This window comes from Budorcas taxicolor, chromosome 18 (assembly GCF_023091745.1).
Source record: "Budorcas taxicolor isolate Tak-1 chromosome 18, Takin1.1, whole genome shotgun sequence".
NCBI lineage: Eukaryota > Metazoa > Chordata > Mammalia > Artiodactyla > Bovidae > Budorcas > Budorcas taxicolor.
In genome coordinates this window covers 44,663,401-44,684,903 of record NC_068927.1, presented here as the reverse complement: position 1 = coordinate 44,684,903, position 21,503 = coordinate 44,663,401, and the positions used below count along the sequence as shown (strand labels likewise).

The 21,503-nt window shown below is 41.7% G+C and overlaps 1 protein-coding gene across 1 annotated transcript in view; it reads right to left on the bottom strand.

Annotated features, from left to right (window-relative positions):
- TDRD12 (tudor domain containing 12) overlaps window positions 1-20,457 on the bottom strand; it is a 71,731-nt gene extending 51,274 nt beyond the window's left edge. The window contains exons 1-6 of the mRNA XM_052656758.1: window positions 20,452-20,457; window positions 12,312-12,470; window positions 10,269-10,405; window positions 8,448-8,567; window positions 6,228-6,283; window positions 4,738-4,823 (exon numbers count right to left, since the gene is read on the bottom strand). Coding sequence (XP_052512718.1) covers window positions 4,738-4,823; window positions 6,228-6,283; window positions 8,448-8,567; window positions 10,269-10,405; window positions 12,312-12,470; window positions 20,452-20,457 — 564 coding nt within the window. The remainder of the gene's footprint in view (window positions 1-4,737; window positions 4,824-6,227; window positions 6,284-8,447; window positions 8,568-10,268; window positions 10,406-12,311; window positions 12,471-20,451) is intronic.
- Between the last annotated feature and the right edge of the window lie 1,046 nt (window positions 20,458-21,503).

The following is a 21,503-nucleotide window of genomic DNA, read 5'->3' as shown; positions in this document are numbered from 1 at the left end:
TATCCTACTCAAACTCTTCCAGAAAACTGCAGAGGAAGGTAAACTTCCAAACTCATTCTATGAGGCCACCATCACCCTAATACCAAAACCTGACAAAGATGTCACAAAAAAAGAAAACTACAGGCCAATGTCACTGATGAACATAGATGCAAAAATCCTCAACAAAATTCTAGCAATCAGAATCCAACAACACATTAAAAAGATCATACCCCATGACCAAGTGGGCTTTATCCCAGGGATGCAAGGATTCTTCAATATCCGCAAATCAATCAATGTAATTCACCACATTAACAAATTGAAAAATAAAAACCATATGATTATCTCAATAGATGCAGAGAAGGCCTTTGACAAAATTCAACATCCATTTATGATAAAAACTCAACAGAAAGCAGGAATAGAAGGAACATACCTCAACATAATAAAAGCTATATATGACAAACCCAAAGCAAACATTATCCTCAATGGCGAAAAATTGAAAGCATTTCCCCTAAAGTCAGGAACAAGACAAGGGTGTCCACTTTCACCACTACTATTCAACATAGTTCTGGAAGTTTTGGCCACAGCAATCAGAGCAGAAAAAGAAATAAAAGGAATCCAAATTGGAAAAGAAGAAGTAAAACTCTCACTGTTTGCAGATGACATGATCCTCTACATGGAAAACCCTAAAGACTCCACCAGAAAATTACTAGAGCTCATCAATGAATATAGTAAAGTTGCAGGATATAAAATCAACACACAGAAATCCCTTGCATTCCTATACACCAATAATGAGAAAGTAGAAAAAGAAATTAAGGAAACAATTCCATTCACCATTGCAACGAAAAGAATAAAATACTTAGGAATATATCTACCCAAAGAAACTAAAGACCTATATATAGAAAATGATAAAACACTGATGAAAGAAATCAAAGAGAACACTAATAAATGGAGAAATATACCATGTTCATGGATCGGAAGAATCAATATAGTGAAAATGAGTATACTACCCAAAGCAATTTACAAATTCAATGCAATCCCTATCAAGCTACCAGCCATATTTTTCACAGAACTAGAACAAATAATTTCAAGATTTGTATGGAAATACAAAAAACCTCGAATTGCCAAAGCAATCTTGAGAAAGAAGAATGGAACTGGAGGAATCAGCTTGCCTGACTTCAGGCTCTACTACAAAGCCACAGTCATCAAAACAGTATGGTACTGGCACAAAGACAGAAATATAGATCAATGGAACAAAATAGAAAGCCCAGAGATAAATCCACACACATATGGACACCTTATCTTTGACAAAGGAGGCAAGAATATACAATGGAGTAAAGACAATCTCTTTAACAAGTGGTGCTGGGAAAACTGGTCAACCACTTGTAAAAGAATGAAACTAGATCACTTTCTAACACCGCACACAAAAATAAACTCAAAATGGATTAAAGATCTGAATGTAAGACCAGAAACTATAAAACTCCTAGAGGAGAACATAGGCAAAACACTCTCTGACATAAATCACAGCAGGATCCTCTATGATCCACCTCCCAGAATTCTGGAAATAAAAGCAAAAATAAACAAATGGGATCTAATTAAAATTCAAAGCTTCTGCACAACAAAGGAAAATATAAGCAAGGTGAAAAGACAGCCTTCTGAATGGGAGAAAATAATAGCAAATGAAGCAACTGACAAACAACTAATCTCAAAAATATACAAGCAACTTATGCAGCTCAATTCCAGAAAAATAAACAACCCAATCAAAAAATGGGCCAAAGAACTAAATAGACATTTCTCCAAAGAAGACATACGGATGGCTAACAAACACATGAAAAGATGCTCAACATCACTCATTAGCAGAGAAATGCAAATCAAAACCACAATGAGGTACCACTTCACACCAGTCAGAATGGCTGCGATCCAAAAATCTGCAAGCAATAAATGCTGGAGAGGGTGTGGAGAAAAGGGAACCCTCCTACACTGTTGGTGGGAATGCAAACTAGTACAGCCACTATGGAGAACAGTGTGGAGATTCCTTAAAAAATTGCAAATAGAACTCCCTTATAACCCAGCAATCCCACTGCTGGGCATACACACCAAGGAAACCAGAATTGAAAGAGACACATGTACCCCAGTGTTCATCGCAGCACTGTTTATAATAGCCAGGACATGGAAACAACCTAGATGTCCATCAGCAGATGAATGGATAAGAAAGCTGTGGTACATATACACAATGGAGTATTACTCAGCCGTTAAAAAGAATTCATTTGAATCAGTTCTGATGAGATGGATGAAACTGGAGCCGATTATACAGAGTGAAGTAAGCCAGAAAGAAAAACACCAATACAGTATACTAGCACATATATATGGAATTTAGAAAGATGGCAATGACGACCCTGTATGCAAGACAGGAAAAAAGACACAGCTGTGTATAACGGACTTTTGGACTCAGAGGGAGAGGGAGAGGGTGGGATGATTTGGGAGAATGGCATTCTATCATGTATACTATCATGTAAGAATTGAATCGCCAGTCTATGTCTGACGCAGGATACAGCATGCTTGGGGCTGGTGCATGGGGATGACCCACAGAGATGTTATGGGGAGGGAGGTGGGAGGGGGTTTCATGTTTGGGAACACATGTAAGAATTAAAGATTTTAAAATTAAAAAAATAAAAAACTATTAAAAAAAAAAAAAGAAAAGACACATGCATCTCCGTGTTCACTGCAGTATTATTTACAATAGCCAAAATTATGGAAACAATTAAGTATTCATCAGTGAATGAATGGATTAAAAAAATGTGGTGTATATACATATATACACAGTGGGATATTATTTGGCCACAAAAAGAATGAAATCTTTACATCTGTGACAACATATACTGACCTTAAGGACATAACGCTATATGACATAAGTCAGAGAAAGACAAAAGCTACATAATCTCCACTTCTATGTGGAATCTAAATACAAAGCAAAGCAAGCTCAGAGAGAGAGAATGCACCGGTGACTGCCAGAGCTGGGCGTGGGGGAACAGAGAGAGAAGGTGGTGAAATGGGAGAAGGGAGTCAAAAGGTGAAAGCTTTCCATTATGAAATAAACGGGCCTATGATGTACAGCAAGCTGGCTACAGTTAGCAATACTGTATCGCATAATTGAAAGTTGCTAAATCTTCTGATGAGAACAAGAAAAAAGTTCTGTCACTGTGTGGTGGATGTTAACTAGACACTGTGCAATGCATATGTACAAGTATTAAGTCACTGTGCTGTACACTTGCAACTCATATAATGTTGTACATCAATTATACCTCAATTTTAAAAAAGGATAAAAAATTTTAAAAAGGAGAAAATGAAAATAAATGGGTAAAAGATCTGAATACCTCATTAAAGACATATGGATTGCAAACAGCATGTGAAAAGACACTCAAGACCGTTACGTCATTGAGTGAGTGAGTCAAGTCGCTCAGTCGTGTCCGACTCTTTGCAACGCCATAGACTGTGGCATACCAGGCTCCTCTGTCCATGGGATTTTCCAGGCAAGGGTACTGCAGTGGGTTGCCACTTCCTTCTCCAAGAAGGAAAGTGCATTAGGGAAGTGCAGACCAACTACAATGAGAGACCACTACACACCAAAGAGAACGACCATAAAAGGAACGGAGAGGACGTGGAGGAAGCGTAACTCTCATTGCTGATGGGACTGTACAACGGTCACTCTGGAAAACAGTATGGTAGTCTCTTAACACTTATAAAACTACCCAGAAGGGTGACTCCTGGGTATTTACCCAAGGAAAATGAAAGCACAGGTCCAGGGAAGACTTGCACATGAATCGTCACAGGAGTTTAATTTGCACTTGCCCCACAGAGGCCACAACTCAAATGTCCATCAACAAGCGAATGGATAAACACTGTAGTATATCCAGACAACGGAAGGATACTGTCCCGCAAGTGTACGTTTCTCAATTCTTTGTCTAGTCACAACAAAGATTTGGAGTGACGGACATTAAAGCCCCCTCGGCGAGTCACAACTCTCAGGTCTTGGATAGACCATGTTATAGCTCTCAGGTCTCAAATGGACCGTGTTATAGCTCTTAGACAAATCAGTGTTACAGCTCTATTTTATTTAGAAGATAGCAGGAAAACCCATATTCGAGACGTGAGGGCACGTCGACCCGCTCCATCTGAGTTCCCCAGTGCGGGAGAGCGAGCGAGCTAGCTTTGGCTCTTCTATTTATATGTTTCTCTCTCCCTGGGCCTGCTCTATGTAAATGGGGCCAGCCAGGAGTGGTGTCTGCTTTACCTGAGGTCCTCACTCCGGTCGTGGACCTCCGTTTGTGTCATTTTCGCGGCTTTCCCCTCCCTGGTCTGTAGCCACCGCCATTTTGGACTCCTCTTCCCTGTTCTAGCTACCTAACAGATACTGACAATAAAAGGATCAGCGTGCATGTCTCCTAAAAATTCTGTGCGAAAGAAAACAAGTTTAAAAAAGAGAGAGAAAGAGAACGCCCTGGACACATCCCTGTGCTTCCTTTAGGAGCTGGAAAGAACTGCTGGCCCCATTTTCCTTCCCAGCACTTTTGGCCTCACGCACCCACTGTCAGTCCTCTCTGCCGAGCATGCCTCTGCTCTGTAACCGCCTGCAGTAAGAGCAAGTGGGAATGACACTGTTTTTCTTGTGTGCACTGTTTTATTAAAACAGCATTAAAAAAAAAAATAAAACAGCATTTTAATAATAATAAAGTACTTTAAAAATACAATTCTTTCACTTACCTTTTCATTTTTCAGAGTTACGTAAAGGTAAACCTCAAAAGTATCTTCTTCCACAGCACACAATTTGGCTTCTACCTGGGTAGTTGCTAAATAGCATAAATGAAAACATGAAGAAGATGATGTTAAAAGCATGCTTGAGGGACTTTCCTGGGGGTCCAGTGGTTAAGACTCCGCACCTCCACTGCAGGTCTGAATCCTGGTCGGGGAACTAAGATCCCGCATGCCACGCCTCAAGGCCAAAATAATAAGAATGGGTGAAATGACTGTGACTGTTCCTCGCCTGTTAACCTCTGTTAACTACTCATGACTGCCCAGAGCCACAATGTCCGACAGCTTCCTCCCTCAGAAGGGGTCTGGCGGCAGGCGAGCCACGGTGAAGCCTCCCCAGGCAAAGTCTGCCAAGTGTCCTCTGTCCCCTCAGCCCCCATCCTCCTCCGGCCACCGTGTGACAGCACCTCGAACACAGCTCTGGGCCCCTCTTCTTTTCCAGTGATCCCCAAGCCCACAGGCCCAGCCAGAGTCTTCCCCCCGAGTCATCCCACCCTCCGAACGCCTGAAGAGCAGCTCCGCGTGTGGGTTCCGCCAGGCACGCTGCTCAGTCCACCAGTGTGTTCCACTTCCCTCTCACCACAAGCCTTTGAGGTGGTGCTGCTATCACTCTACAGGCGAGGAGACCAGGCTCTCAGAAGGCTGCTCAGAGGTAGCAGAACAGTGCCCAACACCAGTACTCTGCCTCCTCCAAGTCTGAGTCTCTCAGGGCCCCTGTGGGCTCACAAGGGCCCGAACTACAAAACCAGAGGTGCCCCCACCTCCCATTTCTCCAGGAACAATGCCTCTGGCTGCTCCTTCACCCGGACAGCAGGGCAGTGAAGGAGAGGGGCCAGGGCCCCAGCAGGCATCAGGATGTAGCCCAGCCACTGCACACCCACTACTCCTCAGCATGACCCTAGAGGCCGCCCAGTTACTTGGCTCAGGCTGCCAGGGCTTAGGACAGATGCCACAAAAGAGTCTAATTTACAGCCAACGATTTAAACAGAGAGCACACTAAACAGGTGCTGAGACATTCTATACATCTTCATTAGCAAGGATGGGGATCACACAGTAAGTACCCACTTACTACCCTTTGCCTGCTAAAAAATAGGCTTTTCATCATTGCTGGTTCAATGAAATGCATGTATATTATTTTGCAGCGCTGCAGTTTTATACAGACTAAGAAAAAGGCAATCACCGTGGAAGGGTGCCTCACCTACACAATTCCTGGCTGATTTCACTTACCAATTACTGATGTCCACATCCATCGCTCAAGTTCCAAGGGTACAGAGTCACTGTGATACTTGGGGTGGAAAAAGCTCCCTGTGACTTATGAATCCCCCTGAGGGGGAAGGTCAAACAGCGAGACATGCGCATCTCAAACCCCTTCCCCGACAGAGGGTGAAACCCCCCTGGGGGTCAGTTCAAAGCAGGCAGCTGTGGTCATGCGCTTGCCTTACCTTTCAGGATGTTCTGGAAGTACTGAACAGCTGCACTGTCCCACTTCTTGGCCCGTCTGGAAGAGAACAAAGGCAATCTCATTAAATTAAAGCCAAGGCTAGTCATGCTGACATCACTTTGAAATTACACAGTGGGTGTTTCGGACATTACACACGGAACATATGATGCAGGAACTGGGGAGTCTAGCTCTGACCTGGGGTGATGACCCCAGCTGCACCCTGCAATAGGCTTCTCTCCCACCACCTCCTGCGCCAGTGTAGAGACTCACTGCGAATGGGCCCTTTGTGGGGCTTCCTGCGCAACTGTGCCCACCTCCACGGCATCATCCATCCCAACGCCACTGTCCCATTTACCTGCAACATCCGTCTCCCCAGCCAGGGTGCTAGCTCCCCGGAACAGGGAATGAGTTGGGTGAGGAATGCTCAGCACACACTGGCAGAGCGAGGGCTCCCTCCGTGTTGGTTAAACCAAAGTTCCAAGAGTGGCCATGGGGGGCCCAGGCCCTGCTGTCTCACAGTACTCCTCACTCTGACAACTCCCTTTCACTGTGCCCCATCTCTCCCCATCATCTTGTCCTTTTCTCTGTGTGATATTGTGATTTATAGTAAGAAATATTAACTTGGTCACTGTCACTGTTTCTGGCACAGAGCTCAGTGATGAGAGTAATAAAAGGTGTCTTTTGCTATGTTACTGAGGTGACCTGTAGAAAGTGCCTACATAACTTAGACAGGAGGGCTGGTTGCCAGGGGAACCAACCGTGTGATTAGAGGGTTGCAACTTTCAATCCCACTCCCTGGACCTCTGGGGAGGGGAGGGGTACTGGAGGTTGAATCAACTGTCAAAGGCCAATGATTTAATCAATCATGACTAGGTAATGAAGCCTCCATAAACACTAAAAATGGACTAGGTTGGGAGCTTCTGGGCTGGTGAACACTTAGAAGTGTGGGGGAACAGATGTCCCTGGAGAGAAGGCAGCCCCTTTCCCCAGACCCTGCCCCATGCATCTCTTCCATCTGGCTGCTCCTGAGTTATTTCATCTAAACTAAACTGGTGAAAATTAGAGTGCACTGTCTTATTGGTGAATTTACCTTAAGAATGTTTGTTGAAGCTCTTTGCCAATACATGTACTCCCTTCTACTCTCAGTCTTTCTCCTGGGGGCATATAATTGGCATATTAGCTGCCCCTAACCATTCCTCTCTTGATAGCCAGCTAGGTTGTTTCCAAACAATCCTGCACTGTACATTGATGTAGAGATATATACATGCACGCATGCGCATGTGTACACATGTATCTCTCTCACACACACACCCCCTATCTTGTGTTCTGCCCACACTGCCAGTGTTTGTATGGGATGGGTTCCTGCACTGGGCAGTGCTGTGTCAGGGTTATGACTGTGATCTTTGCTGTCTTGAATGGGCACTACCTGAGGTCCTGGGGGCAGCACCCTCCCACCCCCCGCCCTTGCACTGTCTTCCCCCCTCCTCCATCACTGTGGCTTTGTGGGGGATAAAGCTACAGGAGGAAGCACAGTTCTGATTCAGCTTGCATGGCCTGGTGATACTGCGTTCTAAGTTCTCTCTCAGCTTGGAGGCCGCCTCCATTACCAATGCTTTTGTGAGGTCTGTGGAGACCCGCCCATCTCCATAGCCCCAGCCCTCATCACCTGTAGTTCCCTTGGTCTGATGAAAACATCACTCTTGCAGCTGCCTTGGGATCCACACCAATAAGATACTAAGCCAGCTGGTAAATTCGCCAATAAGACAGTGCGTTCTAATTTTCATTAAAAGCTCCGTCAATGTGACTATGCATAAAAGCACCAACAAAGGTCTGCCAATTCAGAGCCTGAAAAGGTCACAGAGGCTTCTTAGGAGGGAGGGCAGGAGGGAAGAAACAGGGCGGGAGAAGGATGCCTGGACTTTTCGCTAATGCTCCATGATCTGATGTATCCATGTTTCTCTTTACAGTTAACTTGCCCTTTTTTGTAAAAAAAAAAAGAAACAGAGCTTGGGTCTTACTCTAAACCCCGCTACACTGCAGCCTCTGGACATGGCTGCACGGCCAGGTTTGACAGGTTGATTCAGAAGATCCCTCCTGAAGGACAGAGAGACCTTTGAAATCGTTTTAGGACTTCTCATAAAGACTTGATTTCACATAAACTTCCTACACTCAATTTAAGACTTTTACTAATGATTCAGGATACATTAGAAGCTGTACTTACACAATTTCAGCACTGTCTTCACAGAAGTTAATGTGCAATGTGACAGGTTTTGTGCAGTACAGTCTGAATTTTTTTGCTCTGTAGGGAAGCCGCATAAAAGTTTCTATGGCAACTCGGATGCTTAACAGTGAAACAAAAACAGTTTCATGATTAAAAAATATATATATATAACATATTTCTTTAAAGTCCACCTATATAATTAACATACTTAATGTAAAACACACAAAATCTGATTCTATTTCTAATACAGCCACCAACAACAGCAAATGCTTGGAGACATTTGCCCAACAAGGTGAAAACTGGTTCTTGGGGGCTAAGGGAACAAAACCTTACTTTTCTATGTATAAAGCACAAAAATACATGAAGTATATAAATACATACAGTACCTAAAAGATACTCAGTAATCTTTGGCATTAAAATTTCACGGCATGGCAGCAGGGAGGGATTAGAAAAATACTGCCTCCTTAGATTGAGAAACATTGGGTAATTACAAACAAACCTGGAAGCAAATTTTATTTAAGATTTAAAATTTTCAATTTCAATCCACAACCAGAATTACCTTTAAGTTTCTGTAAATAAGCAGATGTTTTCAGAATCACTGTTTGTCAGCTCTGCACGAAAGAGCTGATGGACTACAGTTTGCTAAGTAAGTTGTTGCACGTCTTTATTTCCATTCTCCTTCATGAAAATGACAGAGCATTTGCATATAGTTTCGACATCAACATGTTCTCAGGGCCATGTGTGGGCAGCCTGGCCACCTCGTCTCAAACAGTTGAGAGAAAGTGACTGCACTAACTGCCTCTCCAGGCTTCCTTACTCTAATCAAACAATTCTCTTGCCAAAAGCAAACTAAATTTTAAAACTCAAATGCTAATAGGAAATCTCCCAAGCCGTTAATTATCACGTTATTTTTAATAACCAGTATGGCTATAAAGTGAGATGGCTGGATGAGACGGTTGGGTGGCATCACCAACTTGATGGACATGAGTTTGAGTAAGCTCCGGGAGTTGGTGATGGACAGGGAAGCCTGGCCTGCTGCAGTCCATGGGGATGCAAAGAGTTGGCCTCAACTGAGCGACTGAACTGAACTGACGGTTATAAAGGTGCAGAACCACAAGCCGGATAGGCATCGCCATTCCCGTGAGCACTGGCCAGCCTCCCGTTTGGGAGCAGCCTCCTAGTACAGACTCCCTGTCAGGGTGTCACCTCTCCTGTAGCTGGGACTGTTCTTCTCTTTCGGAAGAAGAGTCCTCACGTTTACTTATTTATTAAACTGACACCTGCTGACACTGGGGCAGGAACCATGAAAAAATTACCAAAAACACCAAGACTGACTTGCTGAGAGTGTTTTCTAGGGAACTGCAACGCGTGGTCCTGGAATCTGCGAGGGCCACTCTGTGACAGTCACACCCTCACTCTGCTAAGTGGGACAACCAGGGACACATGTGCTTCTCTCTGTAATCTGGAGCCGTGCCAGCAAACCATCCTCTGTGTAGTAAACAGAGGTCTTCCTAAAGGTCCCACTCTATCACTTGAGCAGGGGACAGGTCACACCAGGCCAGGCAAATGGCTGGCCAAGAGCACCTGCCCTTTCCAGGAAGGATGGTGGAAGGAGGGCCGGAGCCGCCTGCTGACCCCTCATCCCCCCCACCTGCTCATCCATTCACTGCTCATAAAACTGGAACCTGCAATTCTGCTCTTCTTGAAGCTACAAATTTCCAGTTTATGACCTCTCATCCCTTTCTTTGAAAATTAACACCCTCCTTCAAAACTGACATTTGTCCCCCCAAAGAGCATAAAGCAAAATAAATATGTACTTACTTTCTGGATTTCACTGGAATGTATCTGGCAAAATCCACAAGGAAACACTCTGCGAGGTAATGGTCTGCTGAAGACACAATTGACTTAATAACTGCCCTGCACCAGCACTTTAGTTCCTGACAATAAACCACACAAACCTACAAAACAAAAAGAAAACTTTAGTGTTAAATTCTCTAGTCATACTCAGAAAACTGTAAGATACTGATAAAAGAAATCAAAGATGACACAAACAGATGGAGAGATATGCCACGTTCTTGGATTAGAAGAATCAATATTGTGAAAATGACCATACTACCCAAAGCAAACTACAGATTCAATGCAATCCCTATCAAATTACCAATGGCATTTTTCACAGAATTAGAACAAAAAATTTTACAATTTGCATGGAAACACAAAAGACCATGAATAGCCAAGTCGATCTTAAGAAAGAAAAATAAAGCTGGAGGAATTAGGCTCTCTGACTTCAAATTATACTGCAAAGCCAGTCATCAAAACCGTTTGGAACTGGCGCCAAAAAGAAAGAAAGAAAGAAAAAATCAGGAATATAGATCAATGGAACAGGATGGAAAGTTCAGATACAAACCCATGCAGCTAGTCACCTAATCCATGACAAAGGAAATAAGATTATACAATGGAGGAAAGACAGTCTCTTCAATAAGTGGTGCTGGCCAAACTGGACAGCTACACGTAAAAGAATGAAATTAAAACACTCCCTAATACCACACACAAAAACAAACTCAAAATGGATTAAAGACCTAAATGTAAGACCAGATACTATAAAACTCTTAGAGGAGAACACAGGCATAACAGTCTCTGACATAGAACACAGCAAGATCTTTTTTAATACACCTCCTAGAGTAACAAAAATAAAAACAAACAAATAGACCTAGTTAAAGGTAAAAGCTTTTGCAAAGAAAAGTGAAAGTGAAAGTTGCTCACTGTGTCCGACTCTTTGCAACCCCGTTAACTATACAGTCTGTGGAATTCTCCTGGCCAGAATACTGGAGTGGGTAGCCCTTCTCTTCTCCAGGAGATCTTCCCAACCCAGGGATCAAACCCAGGTCTCCTGCATTGCAGGCAGATTCTTTACCAGCTGAGCCACAAAGGAAGCCCAAGAACACTAGAGTGAGAAGCCTATCCCTTTTCCAGCAGATCTTCCTGACCCAGGAAGTGAACCAGGGCCTCCTGCATTGCAGGCAGATTCTTTACCAACTGAGCTATGGGAAACCATAAACAAAATGAGAAGACGACCCTCAGAATCGGAGAAAATATTTGCAAACAAAGCAACCGATGAGGGATTAATCTCCAAAATATACAAACAGCTCATGCAGCTCAATATCAAAAAACAAACAATCCAATCAAAGAGTGAGCAGATCTAAACAGACTTTTCCCAAAGAATATACATAGATGATTAAAAAGCACATGAAAAGATCCTCAACACCACTAATTATTAGAGAGATACAAATCAAAACTACAGTAAGATATCACCTCACCCTGGTCAGAATGGCCATCTCTGAAAAATCTAAAGATAATAAATGCTGGAAAGGGTGTGGAGAAAAGGGAACTCTCCCACTGTTGGTGGGAATGTACATGGTAACAGCCACTGTGAGAACAGTATGGAGGCTCCCTAAAAACTAAAAATAGAGCTACCATATGATCCAGCAATCCCACTCCTGGGCTTATATCCAGAGAAAACCATAATTTGAAAAGATACATGTACCCCAATGTTCACTGCAGCACCAGACTGGAAATTCCAAGCTGTCTCCGCTAAGTTCCCGTGATGGATCTAGAATAATCCTCTGGTTCCCAGCCCCAGGACAGTGGCCCCAATGACTGGGTTTACATGACACTCCGTCTCCTGTTGCCCCACGTGAACCTAATGTAACTGCTACCTTTCGTGACTAGCCTGACTTATGCAATCAAAAGAACCTAATACAAAACAGTAATTATAAGCAAACTGAAATGCCAACTTAGCTGTCAAAACAATCTACATTTCGAGTAGTATTTCAAGACACAGTGTTCAAAGCACATTCAGATACATACCTGCCCTTCTTCCAACTTTAGTGGTTTTATTTCTATATCTTGACACATGCTATTATAGAAGTCATTCATGGCACTATTTAGTTTTTGATAGTCAACTTCATCATCTAAAAAGGGATTACATCCTTTTATAACAACCCAGAAGCAACCTGGATCTTCAATCTGTAAAAATTTCAAAAGACAAACAAAACAATCCATCATTTAAAAGTGGAACTATAAAACCTCAGAATCACAGCAACTGTTTCAAAATTAAGTCCTTTAACAAATTCTTGATGAGTACCTCTGTCTTAAAGGGTTAGACAGAAGATAAAAGACCTTCAATATATATGTATATTAAATTATCACCTTGTATACCTTGAACTTATACAACATGATATGTCAACTATACTTCAATAAAACTGGGAAAAAAAGATGAAAGATGTAAACACAAAAATGTAAAACATGTAACCAATAATATGTAAGTAACTCTATTGATTTTTTGTAATTTTAAATTGTCTACTGTGATTCAAAAAGCAAAGACCAAAATCTTCGATCAGTATTTTGAAAATATTGATAATAAAATACAAAAGCAAGGTTCAAGACAATGTTTTCGGTATTCCATCTCTTTTGTAAGAAAGAGAAGAAAATACGAATGCATATATATTCTGCTCACTTTCAAAGAAACAAATGGTGGCAAATTAAAAAAAAAACAAAAACAAATTATTACCTACAGAGGAAGCCAAGAATGGGGTAGAAGGGATACGAATGAAAGTCAGACTTCTCTGTTCAGAGAATAAGAATAGATATCATCTATTAGTGTCATTAAAAAACAAGATTTTCATCATTAGATGAAAAATAAAAGAAATTGTGAGAAAAAGAAAAATAGGAGAAAATAAAATGAAATTGAAATAAAAGAAAAAGACAGTAAAGGACAGGGAAGCCTGGCATGCTGCAGTCCATGGGGTTGCAAAGAGTCAGACACAACGGAGTCGGTGAAGAACCACAAGCTTTGATTCTCTCTGACATTCATCACAGGAAAATGGAGTTTGGAGCAGGAGTCCTACCAAGTTAAGGAGGCTCAGTAAACACCTCAGGCTCCCTCACAGAACCCCTGAAGTGTTAGGCCTGAGAAATAAAGAGCATGTTTCAGGACAAAGACAACATGCTCTGTCATCAAGGGGAAAAGCAGTCAGTCAGTTCAGATGCTCAGTAGTGTCCGACTTTGTGATCCCATGGACTGCAGCATGCCAGGCTTCCCTGTCCATCACCAACTCCCAGAGCTTGCTAAACTCCTGTCCATTGGGTCAGTGATATCATCCAACCATCTCATCCTCTGTTGTCCCCTCTCCCTTCTGCCTTCAATCTTCCCAGCATCAGGGTCTTTTCAAATGAGTCAGTTCTTCACCTCAGGTGGCCAAAGTATTGGAGTTTCAGCTTTAGCATCAGTCCTTCCAATGAATATTCAGGACTGATTTCTTTTAGGATTGACTGATTTGATGTCCCTGCAGCCCAAGGGACTCTCAAGAGTCTTCTCCAACACCACAGTTCAAAAGCATCAATTCTTCTTTAGAGTCCAACTCTAAGAAAGCCCAGCTTTCTTTAGAGTCCAACTCTTACATCCATACACAACTACTAGAAAAACTACAGCTTTGACTAGATGGACTTTTGTTGGCAAAGTAATGTCTCTGCTTCTTAATATGCTGTCTAGGTTTGTCACAGCTTTTCTTCCAAGGAGCAAGTGTCTTTTAATTTCATGGCTACAGTCACCATCTGCAATGATTTTGGAGCCCAAGAAAATAATGTCTGTCACTGTTTTCATTGTTTCCCCATCTATTTCCCATGAAGTGATGGGACCAGATGCCATGACCTTAGTTTCTCGAATGCTGAGTTTTAAGCCAGCTTTTTCACTCTCCTCTTTGTCTTTCATCAAGAGACTCTTTAGTCCTCTTCGCTTTCTGCCATAAGGGTGGTGTCATCTGCGTATCTGAGGTTATGGATATTTCTCCCAGCAATCTTGATTCCAGCTTGAGCTTTAGGCAGCCCAGCATTTTGCATGATGTACTCTGCATATAAATTAAATAAGCAGGATGACAATATACAGCCTTGACATATTCCTTTCCCAGTTTTGAACCAGTTGCTTCTTGACCTGCCTACAGGTGTCTCTGGAGGCAGGTAAGGCAGTCTGATATTCCCATCTCTTAAAAAATTTTCCAAAGTTTGTTGTGATCCACACAGTCAGAGGCTTTTAGTGTAGTCAATGGAGAAGTAGATGTTTTTCTGTAATTCTCTTGCTTTTACTATGATCCAACAGATGTTGGCAATTTGATCTCTGGTTCCTCTGCCTTTTCTGAATCCAGCTTGAACACGTGGAAGTTCTTGGTTCATGTACTGCTGAAGTTTGGCTTGGAGAATTTTGAGCATTATTTTGCTAGCGTGTGAGATGAGTGCAACTGCATGGTAGTTTGAACGTTCTTTGGCATTGCCTTTCTTCAGGACTGGAATGAAAAAACTGACCTTTTCCAGTCCTGTGGCCACCGCTGTGTTTTCCAAATTAGCTGAGGTATTGAGTGCAGCACTTTGACAGCATCATCTTTTAGGATTTGAAATAGCTCAACTTGAATTCCATCACCTCCACTAGCTTTGTTTGCAGTGATGCTTCCTAAGGCCCACTTGACTTCAGACTCCAGGATGTCTGGCTCTAGCTGAGTGATCACACCATCATGGTTACCTGGGTCATTAAGATATTTTTGGTATAGTTCTGTGTACTCTTGCCACCTCTTTTTTTTTTTTTTAGTGTTAATTTATTGTTGAAAATATATCTAAAGACACATTTTTTCTTTCAGTTTATTAATTCATGCAAAAAGTATTTATTGACTCCTGCCCCCTCAACCCCTTGGTTGAAAGGTGCAGTTTTAAGCAAGATAAACATGATCTTTGTCCTCTTACAAATAAGACTTAGAGACTGACTTTTATAAAATAATTACACTTGCCACCTCTTCTTAATATCTTCTGCTTCTATTAGGTCCATACTGTTTCTGTCCTTTATTATGCCCATCTTTGCATGAAATGTTCCCTTGATATCTCTAATTTTCTTGAAGAAATTTCTAGTCTTTCCCATTCTACTGTTTTCCTCCATTCCTTTGCATTGATTATTTAGGAAGGCTTTCTTATCTCTCCTTGCAATTCTTTGGAACTCTGCATTCAGATGGATGTATCTTTCCTTTTCTCCTTTGCTTTTCACTTCTCTTCTTTTCTCAGCTATTCGTAAGGCCTCCTCAGACAACTATTTCGCCTTTTTGCATTTCTTTTTCTTGGGGATGGTTTTGATCACCACCCCCTGTACAATGTTACAAACCTCCATCCATAGTTCTTCAGGTGCTCTGTTAGATCTAATTCCTTGAATCTATTTGTCACATCCACTGTATAATCGTAAATGATTTGATTAAGGTCCTACCTGAATGGCCTCGTGGTTTTCCCTACCTTCTTCAGGTTGACTCTGAATTTGGCAGTAAGGAGTTCATGATCTCAGCCACAGTCAGTTCCCGGCCTTGTTTTTGCGGACTGTATAGAGCTTCTCCATCTTTAGCTGCAAAGAATATAATCAATCTGATTTCAGTATTGACCATCTGGTGACCCATGTGTAAAGTCGTCTCTTGTGCTGTTGGAAGAGGGTGTTTGCTATGACCAGGGCATAATCTTGGCAAAATTGTTAGCCTTTGCCCTGCTTCATTTTGTACCTCAAGGCCAAACTTGCCTGTTACTCTAGGTATCTCTTGATATCCTACTTTTGCGTTCTAGTATTCTATGATGAAGAGGACATCTTTTTTCGGTGTTATTTCTAGAAGGTCTTGTAGGTCATCATAGAACTGTTCAACTTCAGCTTCCTTGGCATTAGTGATTGGGGCATAGACTTGGATTACTATATTGAGTGGTTTGCCTTGGAAACAAACAGAGATCATTCCGTTATTTTTGAGATTGCATCCAAGCACTGCATTTTGGACTTTTCTGTTGACTATGAAGGCTCCTCCATTTCTAATAAGGGATTCTTGCCCACAGCAGTAGATATAATGGTCATATGAATTAAATTCTTCCATTCTAGTCCATTTTAGTTCATTGATCCTAAAATGTCTCTGTTCACTTTTGCCATCTCTTGTTTGACCATTTCCAACTTACCTTGGTTCACGGACCTAACATTCCAGGTTCCTATGGAATATTGTTTTTTACAGCATCGGACTTTACTTCCATCACCAGTCACATTCACAACTGGGCACTGTTTCTGCTTTGGCTCAGCCTCGTCATTCCTTCTGGAGCTGTTCCTCCACTCTTCCTTCTAGTAGCACATTGGGCACCTACTGACCTAGGGAGTTCATCTTTCAGTGTCATGTCTTTTTGCCTTTTCATACTGTTCATGGGGTTCTCAAGGCAAGAATACTAGAGTGGTTTACTATTCCCTTCTCCAGGGACCATGTTTTGTCAGAACCCTCCACCATGACCCATCTGTCCTGGGTGGCCCTACATGGCATGGCTCATAGTTTCACTGAGTTAGACAAGGCTGTGATCCATGTGATAAGTTTGGTTAGTTTTCTGTGATTGTGGTTTTCATTCTGTCTGCCTTCTGATGAAAGAGGATAAGAGGCTTGTGGAAGCTTTCTGACGGGAGGGACTGGCTGTGGGGGAATCTGGGTCTTGCTCTGATGGGTGGGGTCATGCTCAGTAATGCCAAAGAATGTTCAAACTACTGCACAATTGCACTCATCTCACATGCTAGCAAAGTACTTAATGCTCAAAACTGTCCAAGCCAGGCATGAACAGTACGTGAATTGTGAACTTCCAGAGTTCAAGCTGAATTTAGAAAAGGCAGACGAACTAGAGATCAAATTGCCAAAATCTGTTGGATCATCAAAAAAGCAAGAGAGTTCTAGAAAAACATCTACTTCTGCTTTATTGACTATGCCAAAGCCTTTGACTGTGTGGATCCCACAAACCGTGGAAAATTCTTCAACAGACTGAGAAATCTATACACAGGTCAGGAAGCAACAGTTAGAACTGGACATGGAACAACAGACTGGTTCCATATTGGGAATGGGGTCCATCAAGGCTGTATATTGTCACCCTGCTTATTTAACTTATATGCAGAGTACATCATGAGAAATGCTGGGGTGGATGAAGCACAAGCTGGAATCAAGATTGCCAGGAGAAATATCAATAACCTCAGATATGCAGATGGCACCACATTTATGGCAGAAAGCAAAGAAGAACTAAAGAGCCTTTCAATGAAAGTAAAAGAGGAGAGTGAAAAAGATGGCTTAAAATCCAACATTCAGAAAAGTAAGATCATGGCATCTGGTCCCATCACTTCATGGGAAATAGATGGAGAAACAATGGAAACAGTGTCAGGCTTTATTTGTTTGGGCTCCAAAATCACTGCCCATGGTGATTGCAGGCATGAAATTAAAAGATGCTTACTCCTTGGAAGGAAAGTTATGACCAACCTAGACAGCAGATTCACAAGCGGAGACGTTACTTTGCCAACAAAGGTCCGTCTAGCCAAGGCTATGGTTTTTCCAGTGGTCGTGTATGGATATGAGAATTGGACTGTGAAGAAAGCTGAGCGCCGAAGAATTGATGCTTTTGAACTGTGATGCTGGAGAAGACTTTTGAGAGTTCCTTGGACTGCAAGGAGATCCAACCAGTCCATTCTAAAGGAGATCAGTCCTGGGTGTTCATTGGAAGGACTAATGCTGAGGCTGAAACTCCAATACTTTGGCCACCTGATACAAAGAGTTGACTCACTAGAAAAGACCCTGATGTTGGGAGGGATTGGAGGCAGGAGGAGAAGGGACGACAGAGGATGAGATGGCTGGATGGCATCACTGGCTCGATGGACATGAGTTTGGGTAAACTCTGGGAGTTGGTGATGGACAGGGAGGCGTGGTGTGCTGTGATTCATGGGATCACAAAGAGTCGGACACGACTGAGCGACTGAACTGAACTGAAAGTCTTGTTGGGCCTCCTTCTTTGCCCTTGGAAGTGGGTATCTTTTTTTGGTGGGATCCAACATTCTCCTGTTGATGGTTGTTCAGCAGCGAGTTCCAATTTTGGAGTTCTCACAAGAGGAGGTGAGAGCATGTCCTCCTACTCCGCCATCTTAAGCTCATCTTAAGAGGTCTCCAAAGTACTATAAACCAAGCCTCTCAAAGCGAAGACTGATTATACAGCGGCTCCCTATCACAACCCCCAGTGTGGCATGAACAATATTAGACAAGCAAAGAAATGAGCATGTGCTGCAAGGCCAAGCAAACAGCAGCCAACAGAAACTGAACCCAAGACTGCCCAGATGGCAAAGTGAACAGCATGCATGAGTGCTAAGTCTCTTCAGTCGTGTCTGGCTCTCTGCACCCTATGGACTGTGGCCCTCTAGGCTCCCCTGTCCATGGGATTCTCCAGGCAAGAATGCTGGAGTTGATTGCCATGCCCTCCTCTAGAGGATCTTTCCAGCCCAGAGATCGAACCCACATCTCTTACATCTCCTGCTTTGGTAGGTTGGTTCTTTACCATTAGTGCCACCTAGGAAGCCCCTGAAGTTGTATAGGCAAGGACTTAAAAGCAGTTACTATAATACCATGTTCAAAGACTTAAAAGACAAGACTGCTGTAGAGAGGTTTTTTTTATTTAAAGAAGAATCTCACAAAAGAAAACTTTTAAAAAAATTAAAGAAACCTTTGGAAAACAGCAATTTTAGAACTGAAAATTAAAAGAAAACAAAAATGTATTAGTGATGTGTTTACCATGCCTACTCAGTAACACTGTGCTGAAAGTCCTACTTATACAGTGAGACAAGAAAAAGACGTGGGCTTCCCTGGTGGCTCAGTGGTAAAGAATTCACCTGCCAGTGCAGACGACATGGGTTTGATCCCTGATCCGGGAGGATCCCACACCCCGTGGAGCAACTGAGCTCATGTACCACAGCAACTGAGCCCAGGCACTCTACAGTCCATGGTCCTCAACAAAAGAAGCCACCGTATCCCAACTAGAGGGGCCTCTGCTCGCCATAGCTAGAGCAAAGCCCATGCAGCAGTGGAGACCCAGGACAGCTAAAAATAAGTAATTACAAAATAAACATTGTTAGGGAAGTCAGAAAGAAGAAAGATAAGTGTCTCTATTCATAATAAGAATACATACGGAGAAAATTCTACGGAGCCTACAAGAAATATACTAGAACTAGTAAGTGACTTTAACAAGGTTTCAAGGTACAAGGTCATATAATAAATGCAACTGTATGTCTACATTAAAAACTGGAAATTTAAATATTAAAAACAGTGCCATTTGCAACAGCACCAAAAAGCAGGAATTACCTACAAAGAAATCTAACAAAATTTGTATGCTAGAAGTTACAAAACACTGATGACATAAATCAAAGAAGGCCTGTAATGCAGATATACTGTATTCGTGGAATGTTAAGATTCTGATTTCCCCTCAAAATGAGTTAAGAAATCAATGAACTATTTCTGAAATTCTTATTGAAAGGCCAGTGGAACTAGAACAGTGCCTATAATTCTGAAAAAGAACAACACAGTTGGAACACTCACACTATCTGATTTTGAGGCTTAATATAAAGCTGGAGCAATCAGAACTGTGTGGTACTGGAGAATTCACAAATATATAAATCAACAGAACAGAAACAGAATCACACATATGTGCTCAACTGATTTTCAAAAATGGCACACAGGCAATTCAATGGAAGAAGGATAGCTTTTGTCAACAAATGATGCTGAAATAATTAGATATATATGCAAAAAAAATGAACCTTGATCCATTCCTCATAACGTATATAAAAATTAACTCTGAGGGATCATTTATCTAAATGTAAAACTTAAGACTATAAATTTTTTTTGAGGAAAATATAGGGTGAAATCTTTGTGACTGTGGGTTAGGCAAAGATTTCTTAGATAAAACACCAAAAGTATAATTTGTATACGCAAAAATTGATAAACTAGACTTAATCCGAATTTAAACCTTCTTTTAAATTTAAAGCTCTTTGAAAGACATTGTTAGAGGAATAAAGAGATAAGCCACAAACTGGGGCAATATTTACAAGTCACATATCCAAAGAACTTTATCCAGAATACGTAAAGAACTCTTTAAAGTCAATGAGAAAACAAACCGCCATGTCAGAATGGGCAGATCTGAACAGATACTTGACAAAAAAAAGACAGATGCATGGGAAAAACAAGCACATGGAAACATGATTTAGAAACAACTCAAGGAGCCTTCAACTGGTGATTATATAAACAGTCACATCCATACAACAGAATACTACTCAACCCTAAAAAGTGCCACAATGTAGATAAGCCTCTAATGCCTTACGGTAAGTCAAAGCGGCCGAACTCAAAGGTTACATACCACTGTGATTCCATGTGCACAATCTCATTTTTATGACATTCTGAAAAAGGCAAAATTAACAAGGACAGAAGACAGATCAGTGGTTGCCAAGGACGAGAGGTGGGGAAAAGGAACGATACAAAGGAGCACGAGACAATTGCAGCGTGTGAAGAACCTGCTCTGCATGTTGGTCAGGGCGGTGATTACATGACTATGCACTCTTCAAAATATCACAGAATTCTACATTAAAAATAATAAACCATTTTACGAGTAAAAAAGATGCAAGGGAAATATGGCAAAATGTTAAAATTTGGCAAAGCAGATGTCCAGGTGTTTATAATAGTTTCTATGCTTTTTTATATGTCTAAAGTATTTCCTGATAAAAGTTACATTTTTAAATTATTTTTACTGAAAAGCAACGATTTTTTCATGATAAAAAAGAACTTCTTATCCTCTGATGTGATGCAGTATTTTTTACTAAAAACGTCCAGCCTGAACACCATCATGAGGAAGCTGACAGACAAATTCAACTTGAAGGATATTTTGCAAAGCCTAGCAGGAGTAACTCTGTAAGGTTCAATGACATCAAAGGTACAAAAAAGCCAGAGAACTAACCCTAAATAAAGGAGACTAAAAGGTCATGGCAACTAAATGTAAGGTATAATATTTTATTGGATCCTGGATCAGAGAAAACAAGTTATAAAATATATTACCTGAACAACTGGAGAAATTTGAGTATGGACTTTGTATTAGGCAGTATTGTTGTATCAACATTACATTTCTCAAGTGTGGTAATTATACTATGGTTATGTAAGAGAAACTCTTCTGTTTTTA